The following is a 19,473-nucleotide window of genomic DNA, read 5'->3' on the forward strand; positions in this document are numbered from 1 at the left end:
AGAACAAAATTGCTGAAATCGGAGTGGCTCTTTTCTTGTGATGAAAATTGAAACTTATTTCTTGAAAAAAATTATGTTTTATTTGCTGAATTACGCTTGTAATTGTGCTATTAAAATAATGAGCAAAATCTTTATTGGTGTGAATTCACTCAAGGCAGTCTGTGACGACAGTGGATCTAGATTGGATCATTTGATTCAGACATCTGATCCAACATGTGTAGGAATATTAAGGGGGTGGAGAAAAATGTAAAATAAAGGCTAATTTGTGTTATTTTTCACAATTGCATAATCAAAGAATTCTCGGGACTGGTTGATATTCCTCGTGCCTGATTTATTCAGACGGTTGTTTTAGTAATCCTCTAAATAAAACATTATTATTATTATTTAAACTCCGCCATAAACAAACACATGAATGTCCTGTTATTTACTCAGAATATAATTCCTAAACATAAAATCAATACATTAAACTTTGTCAGAAACACTACATCTGATAATACCTCCATCTCTAACTTTAACTGTAGCCTACGTATGCAGGAGTCCTGTCAGACACTTTAACGGGGAGCCGAGAACTTTTTAAAGCACATTTCACGATTGGACATATTCTTTGGCTTTGCAGCCACCGTTGCCTAGTAACCGACAGAAGGAGTTGGTGGGGAAAGGTAAGAAAAGTCTGGATATATAGTGTTCTACTATAGTTCCCAGCAGCCCAAATAAACATATGTCAGTGTATGTTTTGTACGGACTAACTAGTATGGGCACGGGCACACACACACACACACTGTAGAACCCTGGCGTCTAACTCGTTCCGAGTTATAAAGGTTTGTCCTTTATTGGAAATTATATTCCTCAAATTTGCATAACCTACCAAAACAGATAAAAAAGGTTTTGGCAAGCTGTGTGTGTGTGTGTGTGTGTGTGTGTGTGTGTGTGTGTGTGTGTGTGTGTGTGTGTGTGTGTGTGTGTGTGTGTGTGTGTGTGTGTGTGTGTGTGTGTGTGTGTGTGTGTGTGTGTGTGTGTGTGTGTGGCTTATTTTTCCTTCAAAGTGTGCATGTGTATACATTAAGAACAGTCATGTTGAAGCGTTCAAGCAGCCATCTATTAAACATTTTTTTTAAGGTCACCAGCTGATTATTATGCACATAAAATGTCTTTACCTGTTGCGAATATACACACCAAAACGGTGTGTATATGCGAGAACTGTTAAGGGAGTGAGTAGTTTAGGAGGTACACTGGGTCGTCTAGTTATCCGAGTGTGTGTGTGTGTGTGTGTGTGTGTGTGTGTTTTCATTCTAGGAGAAATCTCAATCTCTCTGCTCTATCTTTCCTACGAGCCAAGAAATTTCTCCAGTGAACTCTACGGCATCTTCCATTCTGTGAGGATGTTACTTCTGGTAAACACACACACACAAACACACACACACACACACACACACACACACACACTATATACAGTATATATTTATATATATATATACAGTATATTCACAGAAGCACAGGCAACACACACGCAAACACAGAGTGCTGTGAACACACCCTTCTTATGGCGCCTCTGGTTCATTGATGGAGGACAATGGTGCGAGATGCAATTTGGCTGGAAAAATATGACTTTAAATTAGTCTCAAAACCCGCAAGAGCACAGAACAGTATCAGTGAGCAAATGTGGTCCCACAAGCACAGTGCTAATTGAATGCGATTCAAACGTCGCTTTTTACATCGTAAAAACGTTGCTTATGGATGAACTCTCGTGAGGTACAGTAAAATGACACTTTTTTATGCCGTACCCATTTTTACCCGTCAAAACCCATCCAAAACACATCTTTTTACGGTGCTTTCGTGCAAATTAAAAAGCCTCTTTTTATGCTGTGAAAATCGGTCAAAAGTGAAATGGCATTTACAGTTTTTTCTGTATGGTAATGAGCCCTTACTTCTGTTTTGCATAGCCAGTAAGTTTAAAGTTTCTATAACCAATCAGTGAAGAGTAAAGCCAGACCAAAGCAATGCTTCGATGAAAGGTGCTGCCACTGTTTGGCTGTAGATGTGTTTTGTCTTTATGAATTGTATGGTACTAAGATTCAGAGGTTTATGTGACAGCAAAGAACCCTCTTGTGGACATTCTCCCAGTCACATTCATGGTGATCAAAATGAAGCCTATGCTACAAACAGTTAACAAGCAACATATCACAGTTTTCTACCACATTCAATTATGTCCACTAGATGCCACTGCATTATTAAAAAAAAAAACAGTTCAGATACTCAAAAACAGAGCCGGAGGTTTGAGCAAAGCTCAAAAAGGCGAGAGAAATGTCAAGCGACAAAAGTTAACTTTTATGTTCCCATCTGTTAGTCTACTGTTGGTCTACCACGCAAACGCGTTTTTAAGGTGTTCCATGATACTTCAGGGAAGAATAAATGTGACCCACCGCATACTTTATGTACATTTGGTGGCTTTTGACTTTTTTTTCGCATCATTTGAAAATGAAGAATCAGAGCTCCCAAACAAGGTGTCACTTGTGCAAATCAAGCAAATATTTTTAGAGCGATTACTTGTTAATGACAAGGGTGTGCCAAACTGTTTCTGAGATAATCACCTTCAAAGCTTTCCCCCACACTTGTTTCATTCAGCCAGCTCCCAGAATGCAAATGGGTTGGCGGACCAACACAGCCGCATGGCTACTTATCACATGGCTACTTGACACAATGCTGAATGGGGACTTGACACCCTGCTGAATGGGGCAATCTCTGCCTTTTTCTTGGGTTTTGAGGGAATGTTGAACAGCTTCATCGACACACAACATCTTTTGTTTTTAAAAAAGCTTTTATGTAACAGTTAGAATATACTTGTTTTATGAAAGTGGAATTATTTTGAAGTTTAAATGTGCAGACAACACAGCAAAATGTAGAGTTTATCAATAATATGAGTCACTGTCTCTCAGCTTGGGTGTGTCATTTAATATACAGTATAAATGTGCGTATGCCAAATATCAAAGTTGTTGGAGTTATTATAAGGGCTTACCCCAACCCTACCCCAGCTACACTCTGAGAGCCTGTTTGGGGCCTCTTTTCATTTTCTTTTCGCCCCTGGCTGCATTTGCAAGTAAACTTGAGAATCTTGTCTATTACTACGTGTTCATAATTTGCATCACCGAGCTCAACAAACTTCATCACGTCATCAACTTCTTCCGCTGTAACAACAATGGGCGTATCGTTGGTTTCCTCCGGTAGTTCTTGAAAATATTCCGTTTCTTCATCACATTCAGGTTGAAATCCGCTGTTTAAAATGTTCTCAAAGTGCGGGATAACGCCGGTATCAGATTCAACAGCACTATCGGAGAACTGACTATCATCGCGGAAAATGAAGTCCAGTACGCGCTGCTTACACTATCTTGGATCTATAGCACTGGTCAGATTAAGGTCTAAGATATTGTTTAGATCTTCCGCCACACACTTCTCGTAATCCATAACATGGAGATTAAAGTTTTCACAGACAAGTGAAACCTGATCCTCGTCTTGTTTACGGAAGTGACGTCAGCATTTCTCTTTTTACATTTTACATTTACATTTAATGTAGATGTGGACATCAGTAAAAAGAGTGGACTCTTTTATGAACAGAGTAGTTATAGCCACCTATCTCTCTCTCTCTATCTGGGGGTGTCAGGTGAAGAAGTGATTAGGTCATTAAATGCCTAAATTAATTATGAATGTACTTACAATTACAGCATGATAGTTTCACCAATAATTTACTAACCTCACCTGATGCCAGGCGCATAGGTTAGTGGCAGTGTAGCACATATGGCTTGTATTTGAATTGACTGATATACTAGAGAATAATTGAAAAAGAGTTTTGTTTTTTTTCTGTGTGTGGTTAAATTATCAGATGATCAGTTTTCAGTTCATTTCCAGTAATTATTCACGGTCAGCGGATGGCACACATGCGCTTGGTTCTGGGGTGATTTTTCGAGATCACGGGGTACAGAAGGTGGCAGTATTCACCTTCAGAGACATTGATTGCGATCCGCCCTTTCATCTATGCATTGCTTTGGTCAGGCTTTACTCTTCACTGATTGGTTACAGAAACCTTTAACTTACTGGCAAAAAAGAAAGAAGGCCTTATAACCATACAGAAAAACATCGGTTTCACCAGTTTTCACAGTGTCAAAATCAGAGTTTTAATGTACCTCACTAGAGCGCCGTAAAAATCAGCATTTTTAAGGCTTTTTGTGACGTAAAAAACAGAGTTTTAATGTACATCCTGTTAAAATAGAAGTGAATCATAACACTTTGGGCTTTACATAATGACAAGGGTGAGCTTGACCCTCCCTACATACTTGCAGCTGCTCCATGTGCTCACAATTGTTCAACACTCGCTCGCCGGGGACTGGATAGACAGTGGATGATGTCTCCTTTGATTGGTCACTTTTAATACTATAGAACGCATTTTAAGAATTATTTAAGATTTTGGTTCAAATGCAAAATCATTGCATGTGTCCGCAGTAAATTTGATAAGATTTTATTTATTTATAATTTTTTAAAATATAAAAGTAAAGAAAAAAAAAGTATCAAAACAAAAGAAAAAAGAAAAACAAGAAACCTTTGGAAAGCTCTCAAAAAGGGGATCCCTTTCTAACCCCCTTAAATAAATCTACACATTGACTGTGATTTCATTTTATATTTGAATAGTATTTTATACTCTTACTACGAGGTTGACAAGTTGTATGTGAGGTTAGACGGTAAGGAAAGAGAAAAGGACTTTTACCGATTGGCAAGACAAAGGGACCAAGCTGGGAAGGATGTACAACAGGTTAGGGTGATGAAGGATAATGATGGGAAGGTGCTGACTAGTGAGGAGAGTATGTTGAGAAGGTGAATGGTGTACTTTGAGGAGTTGATGAGGAAAATGAGGGAGAGAAGAGTGGATGATGTGGGGATAGTGGCTCAAGAAGTGTAGCAAATCAGCAAGGATGAGGTGAGAACAGCATTATAGAAGATGAAGAGTGGAAAGGCAGTTGGCCCAGATGACATACCCGGGGAAGCATGGAAATGTTTAGGTGAGGTGGCAGTTGGGTTCCTAACGAGACTGTTTAACACCATCCTGAAAAGGGAGAGGATGTTGGAGGAGTGGAGAAGAAGTGTACTGGTACCCATCTTCAAGAATAAGGTAGATGTACAGGGCTGTAGTAACTACAGCGGAATAAAGTTGATCATCCACAGCCTGAAGCTATGGGAAAGGGTAGTGGAGGCTACGTTAAGAGGAGAGGTGGGGATCAGCAAGCAGCAGTATGGTTTCATGCCAGGAAAGAGTACTACAGATGCAATGTTTGCTTCAAGAATGCTGATGGAAAAGCACAGGGAAGGCCAGAGGGAGTTGCATTGCTTCTTTGTGGATTTAGAGAAAGCATATGATAGGGTACCGAGAGAGGAAGTGTGGTATTGCATGAGGAAGTCGGGGGTGGGAGAGAAGTACGTAAGAATGGTACAGGATATGTATGAAGGCAGTCAGACAGTAGAAAGGTGTGCAGTAGGCGTGACGAAAGCATTCAAAGTGAATGTGGGATTGCGTCAAGGATCAGCTCCGAGCCCTTTCTAGTTTGCAATGGTGATGGACAGCTTAACAGATGAAATTAGGCAGGAGTCTCCGTGGACTATGATGTTCGCGAATGACATTGTGATCTGTAGCAAAGGTAGGGAGCAAGTTGAGAAGAGCCTGGAGAAGTGGAGGCATGCATCAGAGAGAAGAGGAATGAAAGTCAGCAGGAGTAAGACAGAATACATGTGCCTGAATAGGAGGGAGGGCAGCGAAAAGCTAAGAATGCAAGTGTAGGTGGAGATGGCGGATGAGTTCAATTACTTGGGGTCGACCATCCAAAGCAGCGGAGAGTGCGGGAGAGAGGTGAAGAAGAGAGTACAGGCAGGGTCGAGTGGGTGGAGAAGAGTGTCCGGAGTGATTTGTGACAGAAGGGTTCCAGCAAGAGCGAAGGGGAAGGTCTACAGGACGGTAGTGAGACCAGCTATGTTGTACGGTTAGGAGGCGGTGGCACTGACAAAAAGGCAGGTGGCAGAGTTGAGATTTTCATTGGGAGTGACAGGATTAAGAATACATTCATTAGAGGGATAGCTAGCTAGCTCAGGTTGGTGGACAAGTGAGATTGAGATGGTTTGGACACATTACATAGACGCTTTTATCCAAAGCGACTTACAACTATTCAAACACCGATGGACGCAGCCATCAGAAGCAATTAGGGGTTAAGTGTCTTGCTCAAGGACACTACAGCATGCTAGCAGGAGGAGCCTGCGATCAAACCAGCAACCTTTAGATTACTAGATGACCAGCTCTACCTCCTGAACGATCGTCCCCGGTGTGTAGGAGAGATGAGAGTTACATTTGGAGAAGGATGCTGAGTATGAAGCTGCCAGGCGAGAGGAAAAGAGGAAGGCCAAAGAGAAGGTTTATGGATGTGGTGAGGGAGGACATGCAGGTGGTGGGTGCAGTGACGTGCAGTGAGGGGTGGGGAGGCATACAGTAGGATCGTCATCCACATCGTTACCACGAAAGGCCAGCTCCTGTTTAGCTAAAAAGCAGGTTGCATTTATGAGGTCTTTCAAAATCTCACGATTTTCCTTTACTTTGGCATTGTGGAGGCTGATATTAAGTCTTCGTTGTTCATTCAGAGCCAGATCAATGCGCGAAGTTCCAAAGGTTTTTAAAGAAATCTGATTTTGAATGTGAGCAGTTGATCGTTCATGTCTGTCAAGGCTTCTTGGCAAGTTTTTCAAGTCACAAAATCCCGTATGGGTCCACACAGTCTCACTCATTGAGAATAAAAGGCAGGGAAAGCAGAAAAGCCGGTTTTTTATAGCACAGCCACAAAGCCAGTCTTTACGTGTATACCAATCCGTTTGAAAAGAACGAGTAGTTTCCCGTCTATTCCCGACTCCAGTCGTTTGAAGCAAACCTCGTAGTTCTGGCGTCGGTCTCCCAGTATTTATGACTTCTTGCTTTGACTGAAAGTCCAGCTTTGAAAAATTTCTTAGTTTAGAAATCAAATCCTCCATTTTCAGGGCGAGAAATGACAGCTTTTCGCTAAGCTCTACAGCGTCGCACAGCACACTTGTTGTGTTTACTTTTTGCACACGGGTTAGAGTTGACCGTGACCTGGCTGGTGGCAGGCTATCAGGCTGCTCACTATCGCCGCCTTCCTTGAGGCAGAGGTACTGCCTGCCTCAAGGCAAGCATTTTCCCTGTGGATTGATGTCATATCAATAAGATGTAAATATTACACACATACGTGAAATACATTACTGAACACCATGGAAAAGAAGACGTATACTTTTATTACATAAAAGTGTCCTCAACCATCATATTGGAAACATACACAGAAATGGGAACAAGCACGCGCCATTTGCACGAGCTCAATCCAGTTTGTGAGTGATTGCGCAATCTGGAGGGAGGCTCGGCTGTCCATGCCTCACCTCTCGTCTCCGAAGGAGACTCCGTTTATTTAAGCAGGAAATACAGAACTTTCTGCGATTTTTACTATAAAAATGGTCAAAATACATTAAGAACCAAACCAAAATCATAGTCCAGAGGACAAATATTAATACTTGTGTTATTTTATTATTTCATTTCTTTTTCCTCTCATGATGACAGGGGAGGCACAGCCTCACCTGCCTCCCCTGACTGCACGTCACTGGGTGGGTGTAAGGGAGGAAGATGTGCAGAACAGAAGGTATTGGAGGCAGATGATCCACAGTGGCGAAAGGAGATTTTATACTCTTACTCTAATTGCTTCCCAGATATAACATTGTGATATTTGGAGGAGTGGATGGTTTCTCCTAAAAGGTAACTGAATTCTACTTTATTTTTGTAATTCCACATGCTGTGCACTGGCTATACCAGCATAGACCAGTGCCCTTGAGAAACCATCCACTTTGTAGTTTTTGCTTTTTTCCACATGCTTGTAGAATTCATAAAAAAACAAAGACAAAAGCAAATGACCAATTTCAGACTTAGAATGGATTGCATCATAAGCTGTGCAGTTAATAGGGCGGGGACTGACAGCTCTGGGGGTGAGAGTGTTTTGGGAGCTTGAAATCTCAGGGCGCAGAGCATTTATAGTTGGCGAATTGTCCGTTGCTGTATTCTGAGATACCACGCGTGACAGTAGTGAGAAAGTATCGTGTGAAGCAGGAAGAAGTGAACGAAGAAGAGTGCTAGACGGCTCGTAAACCAGGCTGCACACACAGAATCGGAGCTTGTGCCGAAGAGCTGCGGGGGAAAAGTAGAGCCGGTCTGTCCGCCCGTTCCTTGCTGAGACAGCAGAGGGGTGTTGAAGTTATGTCCTGCTCAGCATTTTATTACAGAGGACCTTACTGAACTGTTCCCTTCCATCCAATAACGGAGTCACAATGTGTTATTTTTCCTCCTCATTGCAAGACTCTCTAACAACGTCACATGTATGCCAATAAAACCATTACTTTTTATTTGTAAACTGAACTTTACAACGACCCTATTAATTTACAATAAAATCACTAAACCAGAGTGAGCTGTTTGTGTATACTATTTTGTCTCCTATAATTAATATGGTAATGACTGTATGACTCTCAGACACATGACTAGTCAGTATCACATGCCTAGTTTGAGAGCAGCGAGGTAGCTAAAACTGAACTATTCACCCTACAAAACAAATATGATTAACTTACTGTCATTAATGTTAAAGTGGACATTTCCATCAATCGTGAAATCAGACATGGTGAATGGGACTTTGGAAATTTTGATATTGATATCCTCATTCATCTCTTGAAGTCTTCCATTGTAGTTTCTATTTAGCACCACAAGACATCGCCACTAGCTAGTGTTAGCAAAGAGCATGTCGGAAGAGTGATACAGGGATGTGAGCCCAAGCAGAGAAGTGGTTGCCCATGGTAACTGACCACTGATTACCGATACTGACCAATCGGAATAGAGTTTTCGATAGATCCGTGTAATAGCAGCATGTAGCGCCTTTCACAGATATATTTTAAGATGGGTGGTGGATTTTAGCTGTCAAAGTAGCTTCACCTTGTAACACCTCTCTGGTCGTTGTGTGGGGTAAAGTAATGGGCAGTTGGCAGATTAAACAGCATTTACTGGAAGTTATTCAGAAGCAAATTGAAACATTAACAGTCTTTACCATACACTTGTTTAGTAACACACGTTTCGTTGACAAAACAAAACGCATATCCAGATAGTTGACTCTTCAATACTGGGGAGGAGCATACATCCTCACAACCATCCTTCCAAATCTAACCCTTGCATAAGAAGTGTCCACCAGAGGCAGTTGAACTGGCTGTCCTGTCCTCCAGCAGAATTGAACCATGAAAAGACTTCATCAGTTATCAGTGCATCAGTTAAATAGTCATTGTGTACTTCATTCACGTTCATGCCTGTTGCAATTGCAGACTTTTTTTCTCTGTTCTTCTATCAAAAGAAGCTGACTTTGTTTAACCAGAAACGCAGAAAGCAAGAGTGTCAAGTGAGATAAGTTCTTTGGAGAATATAATTTTCAGGAATTAAAAGAAGAGATCAATAGAATCAGCATTGGACAGAAAATATATTCATAGACGGATAGCTTCGACTGAAGCAGAAGAATCCAGTTGGATTCTGACTTGGGGTTCTTGGATTGTTTTGATCGGGCTATGACCAAGAGGCAACCACACGCAGCCAGCCCGTCGGGAGCACTGGAATATCTCCAGGTTGCCTGAGGGTCGTTTTGGCCTACAGTCAACAGTCAACTTTCTTTTATTTTTTCTCCTTTATGGAGAGAGGGGATGACATGCAGCAAATGCAACCAACTGCGGGGAAGGACTGAGAGTCGCACCTTGACGTCATCATGTCTCTTGGTGACAAGTCCCCCGGCGAACTGGACTGTCAGAAGAAAAGGGAGAGAGAATAAAAAGAGAGAGGCCCTTGCCACAGACGCAGTTAAATGTGCCATATAAGCACCATATTCGTCGGTAGGGGACCAGTTTTTGACCGGTCAGTCAAAAGCACATGCTAAAACATCACACGTACGCTAACATTATTGCAGCTTATGTTCTATTTCAGTGATTGTGTGTGTGTGAAGTTTTGATACTTTTGATATGCTTGATGCTTGAATATAAAGATAATCATATGAATATTTACGCTAACTCTGTTTCTCATTATGTTTTTCAGATGTATAGGCTAATTGCTTTGTTGCGTCTAGCCTTGGAAATTTGTATGTGCTATGATTGGTGTATTCTTAGTGAGTTTTTGAGGGTGCACCCGTAGCCATAGCATACATTGAAAACTCAGTATTCAGCTACTTGTTGGTCGGTCCCATTTTTTGTATTTTGTAATCTGCATAACTTTCCTCCCAGACGGACAAACATAGTGGTCAAATTCATTACTAATCTGGTACCCATAACATAAACAAATAGGGCCAACAAAATGAGCGGTCTGGTGGCCTTGAATGGAGTCAAACTCCCGGCCTGAATTATTGTTTCAGTCCATCCCTGGAAGCAAGCCAATGCGGAAGTGCTTAACACATCAGCTTGGCTAATGGCTATTAGATGCTTCTTCAGAAAACGGAAATGGAAGTCAGTGGACAAAGAAGAAACTCCTCACCAGAAATACAGTTCATGGTCTTTGTCTATACTGAGACTATAGGGTCTCAAAAGTGGTTGAAAATGACACATTGGTGGAAATACATCAGCAGAGAGATTCAATGTCCATCATAATTACCCTTGAGTTACAAAAGGACAAATGTGCCGTGTCCAAGCCAGAAAAAGCCCCGCTAGGATTAGAGGAGTTGATATCCTCATTTACCCTACGGTTACAGGCTAATGAACTGACCGCCTTGGTGTCTGGTACATGTGACCTCTACATGCGCACTCTCATTGTGTTTGTGTCGTGTTCGCCCAGGTGTGCACGTGTGAGATTTCTTGTAGCTGGGCTCTTAATAACCAAATTAAATCAGAGTTCACACAGACAGGCTTTACTGATGCAAACTATAACGGTTGAAGGTTAATTCATTCAGTTCTGTTGTCCAACAAATGACAGGATTATTTGTCACCCGCACTGCAATTTTGTGTGTGCGTGCGTGTGTTTGTCCACCTATCCAGCGGTAGTGATTTCTACTTAATGATGTGTGACTGTGATAACAGCCTAAAGCTGTAATAGCCTCCTGTATTGGATAATAAGTACTGTCAGCTTGCCCTTGAGCCAAGCACTTAACCCCTATTGTTTTTAAGCACATATTTATCTATCTTTCTGTCTATTTGTCTATCTATTTGTCCATCCATTCATCCATCCATCCATCACCCATCTTACTTGTGTAATTCTTCCTCTCAACAAGGATTTCAGGCGTTAGAACAGTGATGCCGCAGTGTACACGTCACCACGATGGCAATAAAACAATAAGCGATGAAAGGGCCGGTTGAACTGTTTGTCAATCTTTAGTTCATAAAATGAAGACGTTTATCACTCGAGAGTCCAACTTACAAACAGATCTAGAGAACAAACTTCTCGACGTCATGCTTCCGGCGGCGCTCCGAGAACAGCCACCGACAAGTGCACTACAGGCAAATTAGACAATTGGTGGCAGCTGGGCTTAACGCTCCCTACCAGTTGAATTACTTTTGATCCTTCTTCATAAAAGCATAGTTCAAAGCCAAGGCCATTGTCATGGCGGCGTTTACGACAAGCAATATTTCTCACAGACTTCAACACTCATTTCAGTGCAGCCATCGTTGTCGACAGCATTCGATTTGCTTCAGGCAACTGAATAAATTCATATTAGTGGCGTTGAATCGAGCGCCAAAGCTGCTGGTGTTGAAGAGGCCAAAGTGGAAGAAGGAATATTTTCATCTGAACTTTTACCAGTCTGCCCTGCCAGAATATGAATTGTTGAATTGAACAGGAAAAAGTGAGTGAGGCAGGAAGTAGGAGGTATAATTAATAGAAATGACAACACGGACCCTTTTAGCACAGTGTAGCATCTATATCGCAGGTAATACAAATACAAAAAAAACCCCAGAGTGATTAATTGGACATGCGATGGGGCCACACGCATCTTTCTGAGGAAACAAAGTTTCAGTCTTTATCCATATGTTGCGAACATGTAAACTTGAGGTCAATTGTAGCAAGAATCCTTTGCTTTGTTTGTAAAAAGCTAAATTATGACTAGTGGGGCCTAGTATTACTTCCGCTGCTTGAAACTTCAATAGTCATCCCCATGAAAGTAAAGCATCCACGAGGACCTTTAGTAATATTTCTGTTGCAGAGCTCTGTAGTGTTGTAATAGTGTACATTTTCCACCTGCTCTCTTGATGCTCTCCCTACTATATTTTTTAAAAAGATTTTCAATAGTGTCTCAAGGTCTGCTTCGAAAATCATTAATACATCCACCACTGTAATTAAATAAGATCATAGCGCATGATCTAGACAAATTATTGGTGTTAATCTAGATCTCCGGATTTGTATTTACCATTGAAAAAATAAAATAATTTGCTGAGGAACGATCGCGATCCTTCATGGTCTCAACTGATGGCCCAAATCTGAAAATAAGTATAATTGTTACCCTTTTTATCAAATGCATTTCGCAATTTTGTGTATCTAACTACTTTCTCATATTCTTACCCCATTTTTAATTTATTTAATTATCTCAATTATTGTCTTTAATTCTACTTTGTAAATGCTTTTGCAATTGTTTGTGTTTTATGTTATTTTCCCAATGCCCTGTGCGTAGTTTGGTTTTCACTCGATACGTGCGTGTTTTAGAATTGATTTCAAGATTGTAGTGATTACTGGACCCCAGCTGCATCATTGATCCGTTAGCACCTTATGAACCAGTGCATCACCTGGGTGCTCAGACCGAACCTTGCTGTGCGTCCCAGACTAGACTGACGATTAGTGGTGAACGTACTTTTGGCATGTGCCACCTTGAAAGGTACTCTAAGGCACCTAGGATCTATGTTCCCAAACTTTTTTTTATCTGCCATGTTTGGTTTGAAAAAGACATAATAATGCTGTGGATCCCCTGAAATTCCTCCAATTACCCCTAAGGGGTAATGTTTGTCGTTTTAATATTTTATTTGTTCATATATTTATATCTTGATTCATTATACAGAAGCGTTCCTATTATATTATAATATATTTATATTATTACATTGTAATATTTTTCATATACCGTAATTACAGATATGCTTACAGATATTTCATATGTCATTCTGTAAAGTAGTGTTTAAGAATGGCGCTATCATACTATTATCATTACTATTACTATAGTTACTTAACTATTATCTATTGGACACAAGAACAAACTGCGTCTTTTGGAGGGCATCCATAGGGGCAAGGGTGGGTGACAACCTTGTCCATGACCAGCCAATTCCAATGAAGGAGTTCTTCTCATTTGATCACCGAGACTATTGCCACAACCTGTAAAATGCAGAGGGCCGGTCTAAACGGCATCCATGTACAATCCACTTTGGCTTTGGACATTTGCAGGGCATTGTTAAAGGGCATTTCAGAAACAAATGTCTGCTCTTAATCCCTACTGGGCTTCCTCTCACACTTTTATGAGATTTTACCATCTGGACTATGACTGCCCCCAAGCATGTCACATTCTGTCCTTTTCGAGGTCTCTTGGGACGTAAACACACTATTTCCTTCTTATTTTATTGCAGTAGCCTTGACAGGGCTGCAACCCCCCCAACAAAGAGGCCAAAATTAAACTGATAAGGGAGTTGGTTAAAGATGTGACAACAGTTCTCTGAGCTAAAGGAAACTGGTGCCATAACAACCGATGGGTTAATTGCTTTATTGAACAGTAGAATAGTATATTACAAAGCTAAACAATGGCATTACAGGGTCACTGGGTTGGTGGTTTCACCAATTTCAGGTAGATGACCATGGTGACTTGCACCTGGCCTGGGCACACTTGCATAAAACATGTTGAATATTTATCCGAAGTTAAAATCTTTAGGGGTTGAATTATTTAATTTAAGGACTGCAAATTAATCACACTACATCAAATTAATGTGTCAGCACCAAATCGCAACCATTAGGACCAAATGTCGTAGCCGATGAAAAAGTATTTTTAAAATGCAGTTCAGCGCTAGATGCTGCCTTACCATCATAGTCAAAATTATTTTTCCACGGGACCTTAGGGTCTCAATGGATATGTTTACTTACTTTAATGGATGTCTGTGTTGATATTTGGAAGACCATTATTCCATAAAGACAATGGCTCCAGAGAGGAGTGGTGGTTAGGGTTACCTACATACAAACATGGCAGATAAAAGTAGCCTATACCTACATGAGCTGCCTCATGTGGATTGAAGGTTTACTGTGGAAAATGATCTAAGAATTGTTTGTGTGATCATGTCCACCTCTATTTTTTTTTTAGGGTCTGGTATTGCTGTTGATGTTTCCTCTGTTATTGAAGTGTGTGTCCGAGCAGACTCTGGCCAAGCTGGCCACCCTCTTCAGGTCAGCCGCATTCATTACGCTGGCTTTCTCTACGAACAAATGGATGGTCTTCCTCGGTGAGGCAAATGACACGCAATCTAGTACAGTGTATTCAGTGTATTGATTACAAATCTCCATTGGGGTGCTTGTCCTTGAGGCGTGCAATCATCTGTTGTGCACATCTGTTACCCATTAAAGGTTTTGCTGAGGAATAACTATCAAAACAGTCTAAGCTCTTTATCCAAAAAAAGTATTAAGGTCATGTCAAAAACTGACCAACAGCCCATAATGATTATTTTCGTGAGGTTGACTATTCAACAAAAATATAATCTCTCCCCATCTATCTACATCGCTCTTTCTGTGTAGTGTGTGTGATCGGAGCTCCATCAGGAATTACCCAGGCAGTCGTCAGGTCACTGTCTTCCTCTATTGTGGAGCAACATGAACAAGGTAACCCACACACACACACACACACACACACAAAATACTACTTACCCCCTTACCCACCTTCCACATTGGTCTGTTGCTAGGCAGTGGTGGCTGCAAAGTGCAAAATAATATTTTTACTCTACTGTCACATCTTTTGTCTCTGACGGAATTATTGGTAGAATTTGATTGTATTTATTTTCTGTTAATGGATCATACTGAGAGTAAAGAATGTAGGACATAAGCAGGGGCAGTTTTAGAGATTTGGAGGCCCCAGGCAAAGAGCAATGTGAGGCCCTTCTCCATTTTGTTTAGCACAATCATAGCTAGTGAATTAAAGCTATTTGGAGGCAGCCATTTTCAGTAAACAAAGTCACAGAACTAAAGGAGAGACCTAAATGAGAAATCTAACTGTTCTAACTGAAGAACTTCGAATGACCTTCAGTCAGTTAGAAGAAGAGAATATGCCAAGAAAATATATTGTAAGTATATAATCTTTAATGCTTTTTGATAAACATGTACATGTGCATGTGTTTACAGTGGCGTAGGTTTCAATTGAACATTGAGAGGGTCTGGGCGTCAGGGGGAAATTTTCTGCATTAATTTATCATGAAAATCTCTTTATTTATGTAAAGGAAAACACAAAATTCAGGCACCAGGTGACAATTCAAAATATAATGGAATATAATGCAGTAAGGCACTCAGGCATTCTGTATTGCTTTGAAATAATTATTTTCCTGTAGATCAACTTTTCTCATTTGATATTATCCCTGCTGAGTCAACATACAAATAGTCATGATTTACTCATCCGTCCTCTTTTGTTTGGGGTAAGTAACCTCTTTAAATGTGCATGTGGCATGTATTCACGTCAAGTCCAGGGGTTTATAAATTAATTCATTTGAATTAATTTATAAACCCCTGGACTTTAATATGTTTATGTGTTTCAGCAAGATCATGTTCAAAACTTTTTGCACAATCAAAACATGTTACACACATATTCGTGTTTTGGGATGATTTTTGGAATCATGTAGGCTACATCTCAACTATGCTACTGAAGCTGACTGAAAACAAGAATACACATTTTTGTCCGTACAAAAAAACCATTGATCAAATCAATTTGATAATGAGACCTTGTTGACTAAGGTCTAGCCTCTAAATAATTCTGGAAAACATTTTAATCATAATCATATTTTGGGGGTATAAAAAAATCCAAGTGCTGAAGAAAGAACACCGGGGAAACGAGATTTTTTTACGCATAGGCACATGGGTTAAAGCCTAGGTCTAAAAATCTTTATTTAAAGGTTTATAAAATATTTTTTCATTGTGAAGAAAGTTTTCGATTGATTTAACAAGTGTCATAAAATAATTCTGTTCTCCAAAATTGATTAATAATCGTGGTAAATTGTCATGCTCTCAATATTGACTAAAATAACCATGATTATCATCATAAGAAGCCGCCCACAGCCGCCCGATCATAGAATTACACTCAGAATGAATGAACTTCTGCAGTCACAAAACACATCGGAATCGAGAGCCAAAGCAGACTCTTCCATTGAACTTTGATGAAGGGCTGACTACCCTGGACTACAATGAAAACTTTTTTTAGAAAGTTGTGGTCTCACAGCTCGATTCGGTCTGGAAAGGCACCTCTCTATCCACACAAATTTATTGTGTTTTAAAATAAAAAAAAAAAATACAAAAAATTGCTTCGTAAACTACCTTTATTCTTTATTCCTAACATAACTAGAAAACCGTTCAGGCTGCCATTTAAGCTTGTGGATCAGTGGTTAGTATGGTTCTTTAAAAGAGCATTCAGTATTTAATGAATGGAAATACGAGTAGGCTCATTCTATAATGGGTGGATGTGTGGAACATAAAGCAGTCTTCAGGGAAAACCAATACTGAATTAGAAACATTATATATACTGTACATTACTGGATTATAAGCCACAGTCCGTGGAACACCACAATATCAGTGTGTGACGTCCATGCTGTCAACAGCACTCCAACTTTCGTGGATGGATTTATTACGATAAAAAGTCAACAATAAAACAATAAAATAAATGAGCTACAGTTTACTCTCTCAAAAAACCTGTAATTCTCCACTAGAGTAAAGTCAACCTTACAGTAAAGAGAATAGTATATAACATGTGTGTCATACACAAAATGTAAGCTCATATATGAATTATATGTACAATATATTTGAATCATATACAGTAAATGTATTATATACGCGGAGAACCATTATGCAGGTCGGGGGGGGGGGGAGGGTTGGGGGCAGTACATTATGATAAAAGGATTTAGCATTATCATTATGTATGTCCATCCTTGGTTTTGATTTTCTTTTCCCAACACCAGGTGCCATGTTCTCCTTCTCTGCATCACTAGAAGCCTTGTGCATTCTAGTGGCCAGTCTGTTGTTCAACGGTCTCTACCCTCTCACCTTGGCCACCTTTGCCGGGATGCCCTATGTCATCATGGCAACTCTGATGCTCGTCGTCTTCATCCTCATGCAGTAAGTGGCGTGGGGCACCCATAACACTTTGGTGGACACAGTTGATATGAATAGTCAAGGCTAGAATTGGTCGTGTCAAACTGCACCTTCTTAATGAAGCATTTATCCATCATTGCCTTAGTGGTAAAACAATTTTTGAATGCGTTTGTTTTACCTGGTCAAAGGCCACTTCCAGCCAACTTCACTTCCTGCTTCACCCCTCTGTTTCTCTCAGAAGCAGATTCTTACCAACACCATGTTACTAGCTTGTTCCAAAAATGGGGAGTGCTTTTTCTATATTTTCCATAATCATGTTACTTGCCTTAAAGGATAGGTTTACTATTTTTCAACCCAATATGTTGATTCCCATCATTTAGGACTTTCGGATAACTTGCCTGAGCTCTTTAGTGTTGAAAAACTTACCGCTCTGCCCCAACTTTTCAATGTGTTTGAATGCAGTCCAATGGGGTAAACTTTGAAGCTTTAATAAACATTTTGAATGTCCTTTTGAAAACAGAAAACTCACATAAAGTAACGGAAAACTCACCTAAAGTAAGCGGTGATCTACCGCGTACTTTAGGGTCATTTGGCGGCTTTGATTTTTTCGTTTTTTTCCTCATCGTTTAACAGTGGAGAATCAGAGCTTCCAAACAAGGTGTCACTTGTGCAAATCAAGCAAATATTTTTAAAGCTATGACTTGTTAATGACAAGGGTGTGGCAAACCGTGTTTCTGAGATAATCACTTCCAAAGTTTTACTCACACCATGTTCATTCAGCCACCTCCCAGAATGCAATGGGGTGGGTGGACAAACAAAGCCTCATGGCTAATTAAAATACTGCTGAATAAGCCAATCACGAACAGCTCAAAAACACACAACTAATTTTGTTTTAAATAAAGATTTTATTTAACAGTAACAGTATACATGTTTTGTAAAAGTGGAATCATTTTGGAGTTTAAAAGTACGGACAACACAACAAAATGTAGAGTCTATCAATATTATGAGTGTCAGAAAATCTGAAATCTGAAAATCTGTCACCAACCTCAACGGACTTCATCACATCATCAACTTCTTCCGTTGTAACAACAACGGACGAAGTTTGAAATCTGCTTTTTGAAATGTTCTCCAAGTCCGGAGTAATATTAGATTCAGCAGTCATTCTCCGCTTCGCCGTCGGAGAACTGACTATCATCGCGGAAAATGAAATCCAGTACGTGCTGCTAGCACTGACTTGGATCTATCACACTGGTCAGATTAAGGTCCGAAATATGAGTCAAAGCTTCCGCCATGCGCTTTGTGTAAACCATAACAATATGGAGAAGAAAGTTTTCACAGACAAGTGAGACCGAAACACCCCCGTGCTGCGCTTTAAACCGTCTGTTTACGGAAGTAATGTAGGTGCAGGGTTCTTCTTCGCCATTTCACAATAATGGCTCCGTGTGTGTAAAGGTAGTACAATTTAAGGGTTGAATTCTATCAAAACGGGTTCACATTGTGACTTCATATCACATGGAATATGGATGAATGATCTTTACTTGGACGGTCGTTTTAAAGGAAACCATCGATCAGCGTTGTTTAGCATCTCGGTAAGTGAACTGCGTTTTTCACAATGTAACCTAACATGAATATGTAACTCCACGGTTTAACATAACACATTCAAACTACTTTTTGCAATTGCCGCAGTGCAGTTGGTTATGGTCAGTTGCCAGTAGGAAGCTGCGCAAATTCTTTGTTCTAGTCTTACATCAGTGGATGGAGCCAAATGAGCGGATTTGCAAGAGTGCAGAAAAGTCAATTAAACCCCCGAAAAGCTGGATAACTCACATTGTTTGCGACCATTCTTATTTTTGGTATTACATATTATAAAGACTGTCTGACTATACTGTGAGCTTCCAATGTTCTAAAATTAAATTTAACATTGGCTAACAGCAGATTTAACTTGCAGCAGAGTGGTAAGTTTCTCATTTCCATTTCTCAACAAGTTCAGAAGTTATACGTGACGGGAAGTGCTTTTAAGAGTAACTTGTTACATTACAAGATTACTGTCGTTAAAAAGCAACTTATTACGTAACAGCATAACATACTGAGAA

The 19,473-nt window shown here is 40.2% G+C and overlaps 1 protein-coding gene across 1 annotated transcript in view; it reads left to right on the forward strand.

Annotated features, from left to right (window-relative positions):
* The window catches only part of LOC307238934 (proton-coupled folate transporter), a gene marked incomplete at both ends in the record, with an annotated part of 82,315 nt that overhangs the window by 9,455 nt on the left and 53,387 nt on the right, over positions 1-19,473 (forward strand). Inside the window, 4 exons of the mRNA XM_080012088.1 lie at positions 1,294-1,391; positions 14,403-14,541; positions 14,831-14,914; positions 17,248-17,404. Coding sequence (XP_079868214.1) covers positions 1,294-1,391; positions 14,403-14,541; positions 14,831-14,914; positions 17,248-17,404 — 478 coding nt within the window. The remainder of the gene's footprint in view (positions 1-1,293; positions 1,392-14,402; positions 14,542-14,830; positions 14,915-17,247; positions 17,405-19,473) is intronic.

The sequence above is a fragment of the Zeus faber genome (assembly GCF_960531495.2).
Source record: "Zeus faber genome assembly, chromosome: 13".
NCBI lineage: Eukaryota > Metazoa > Chordata > Actinopteri > Zeiformes > Zeidae > Zeus > Zeus faber.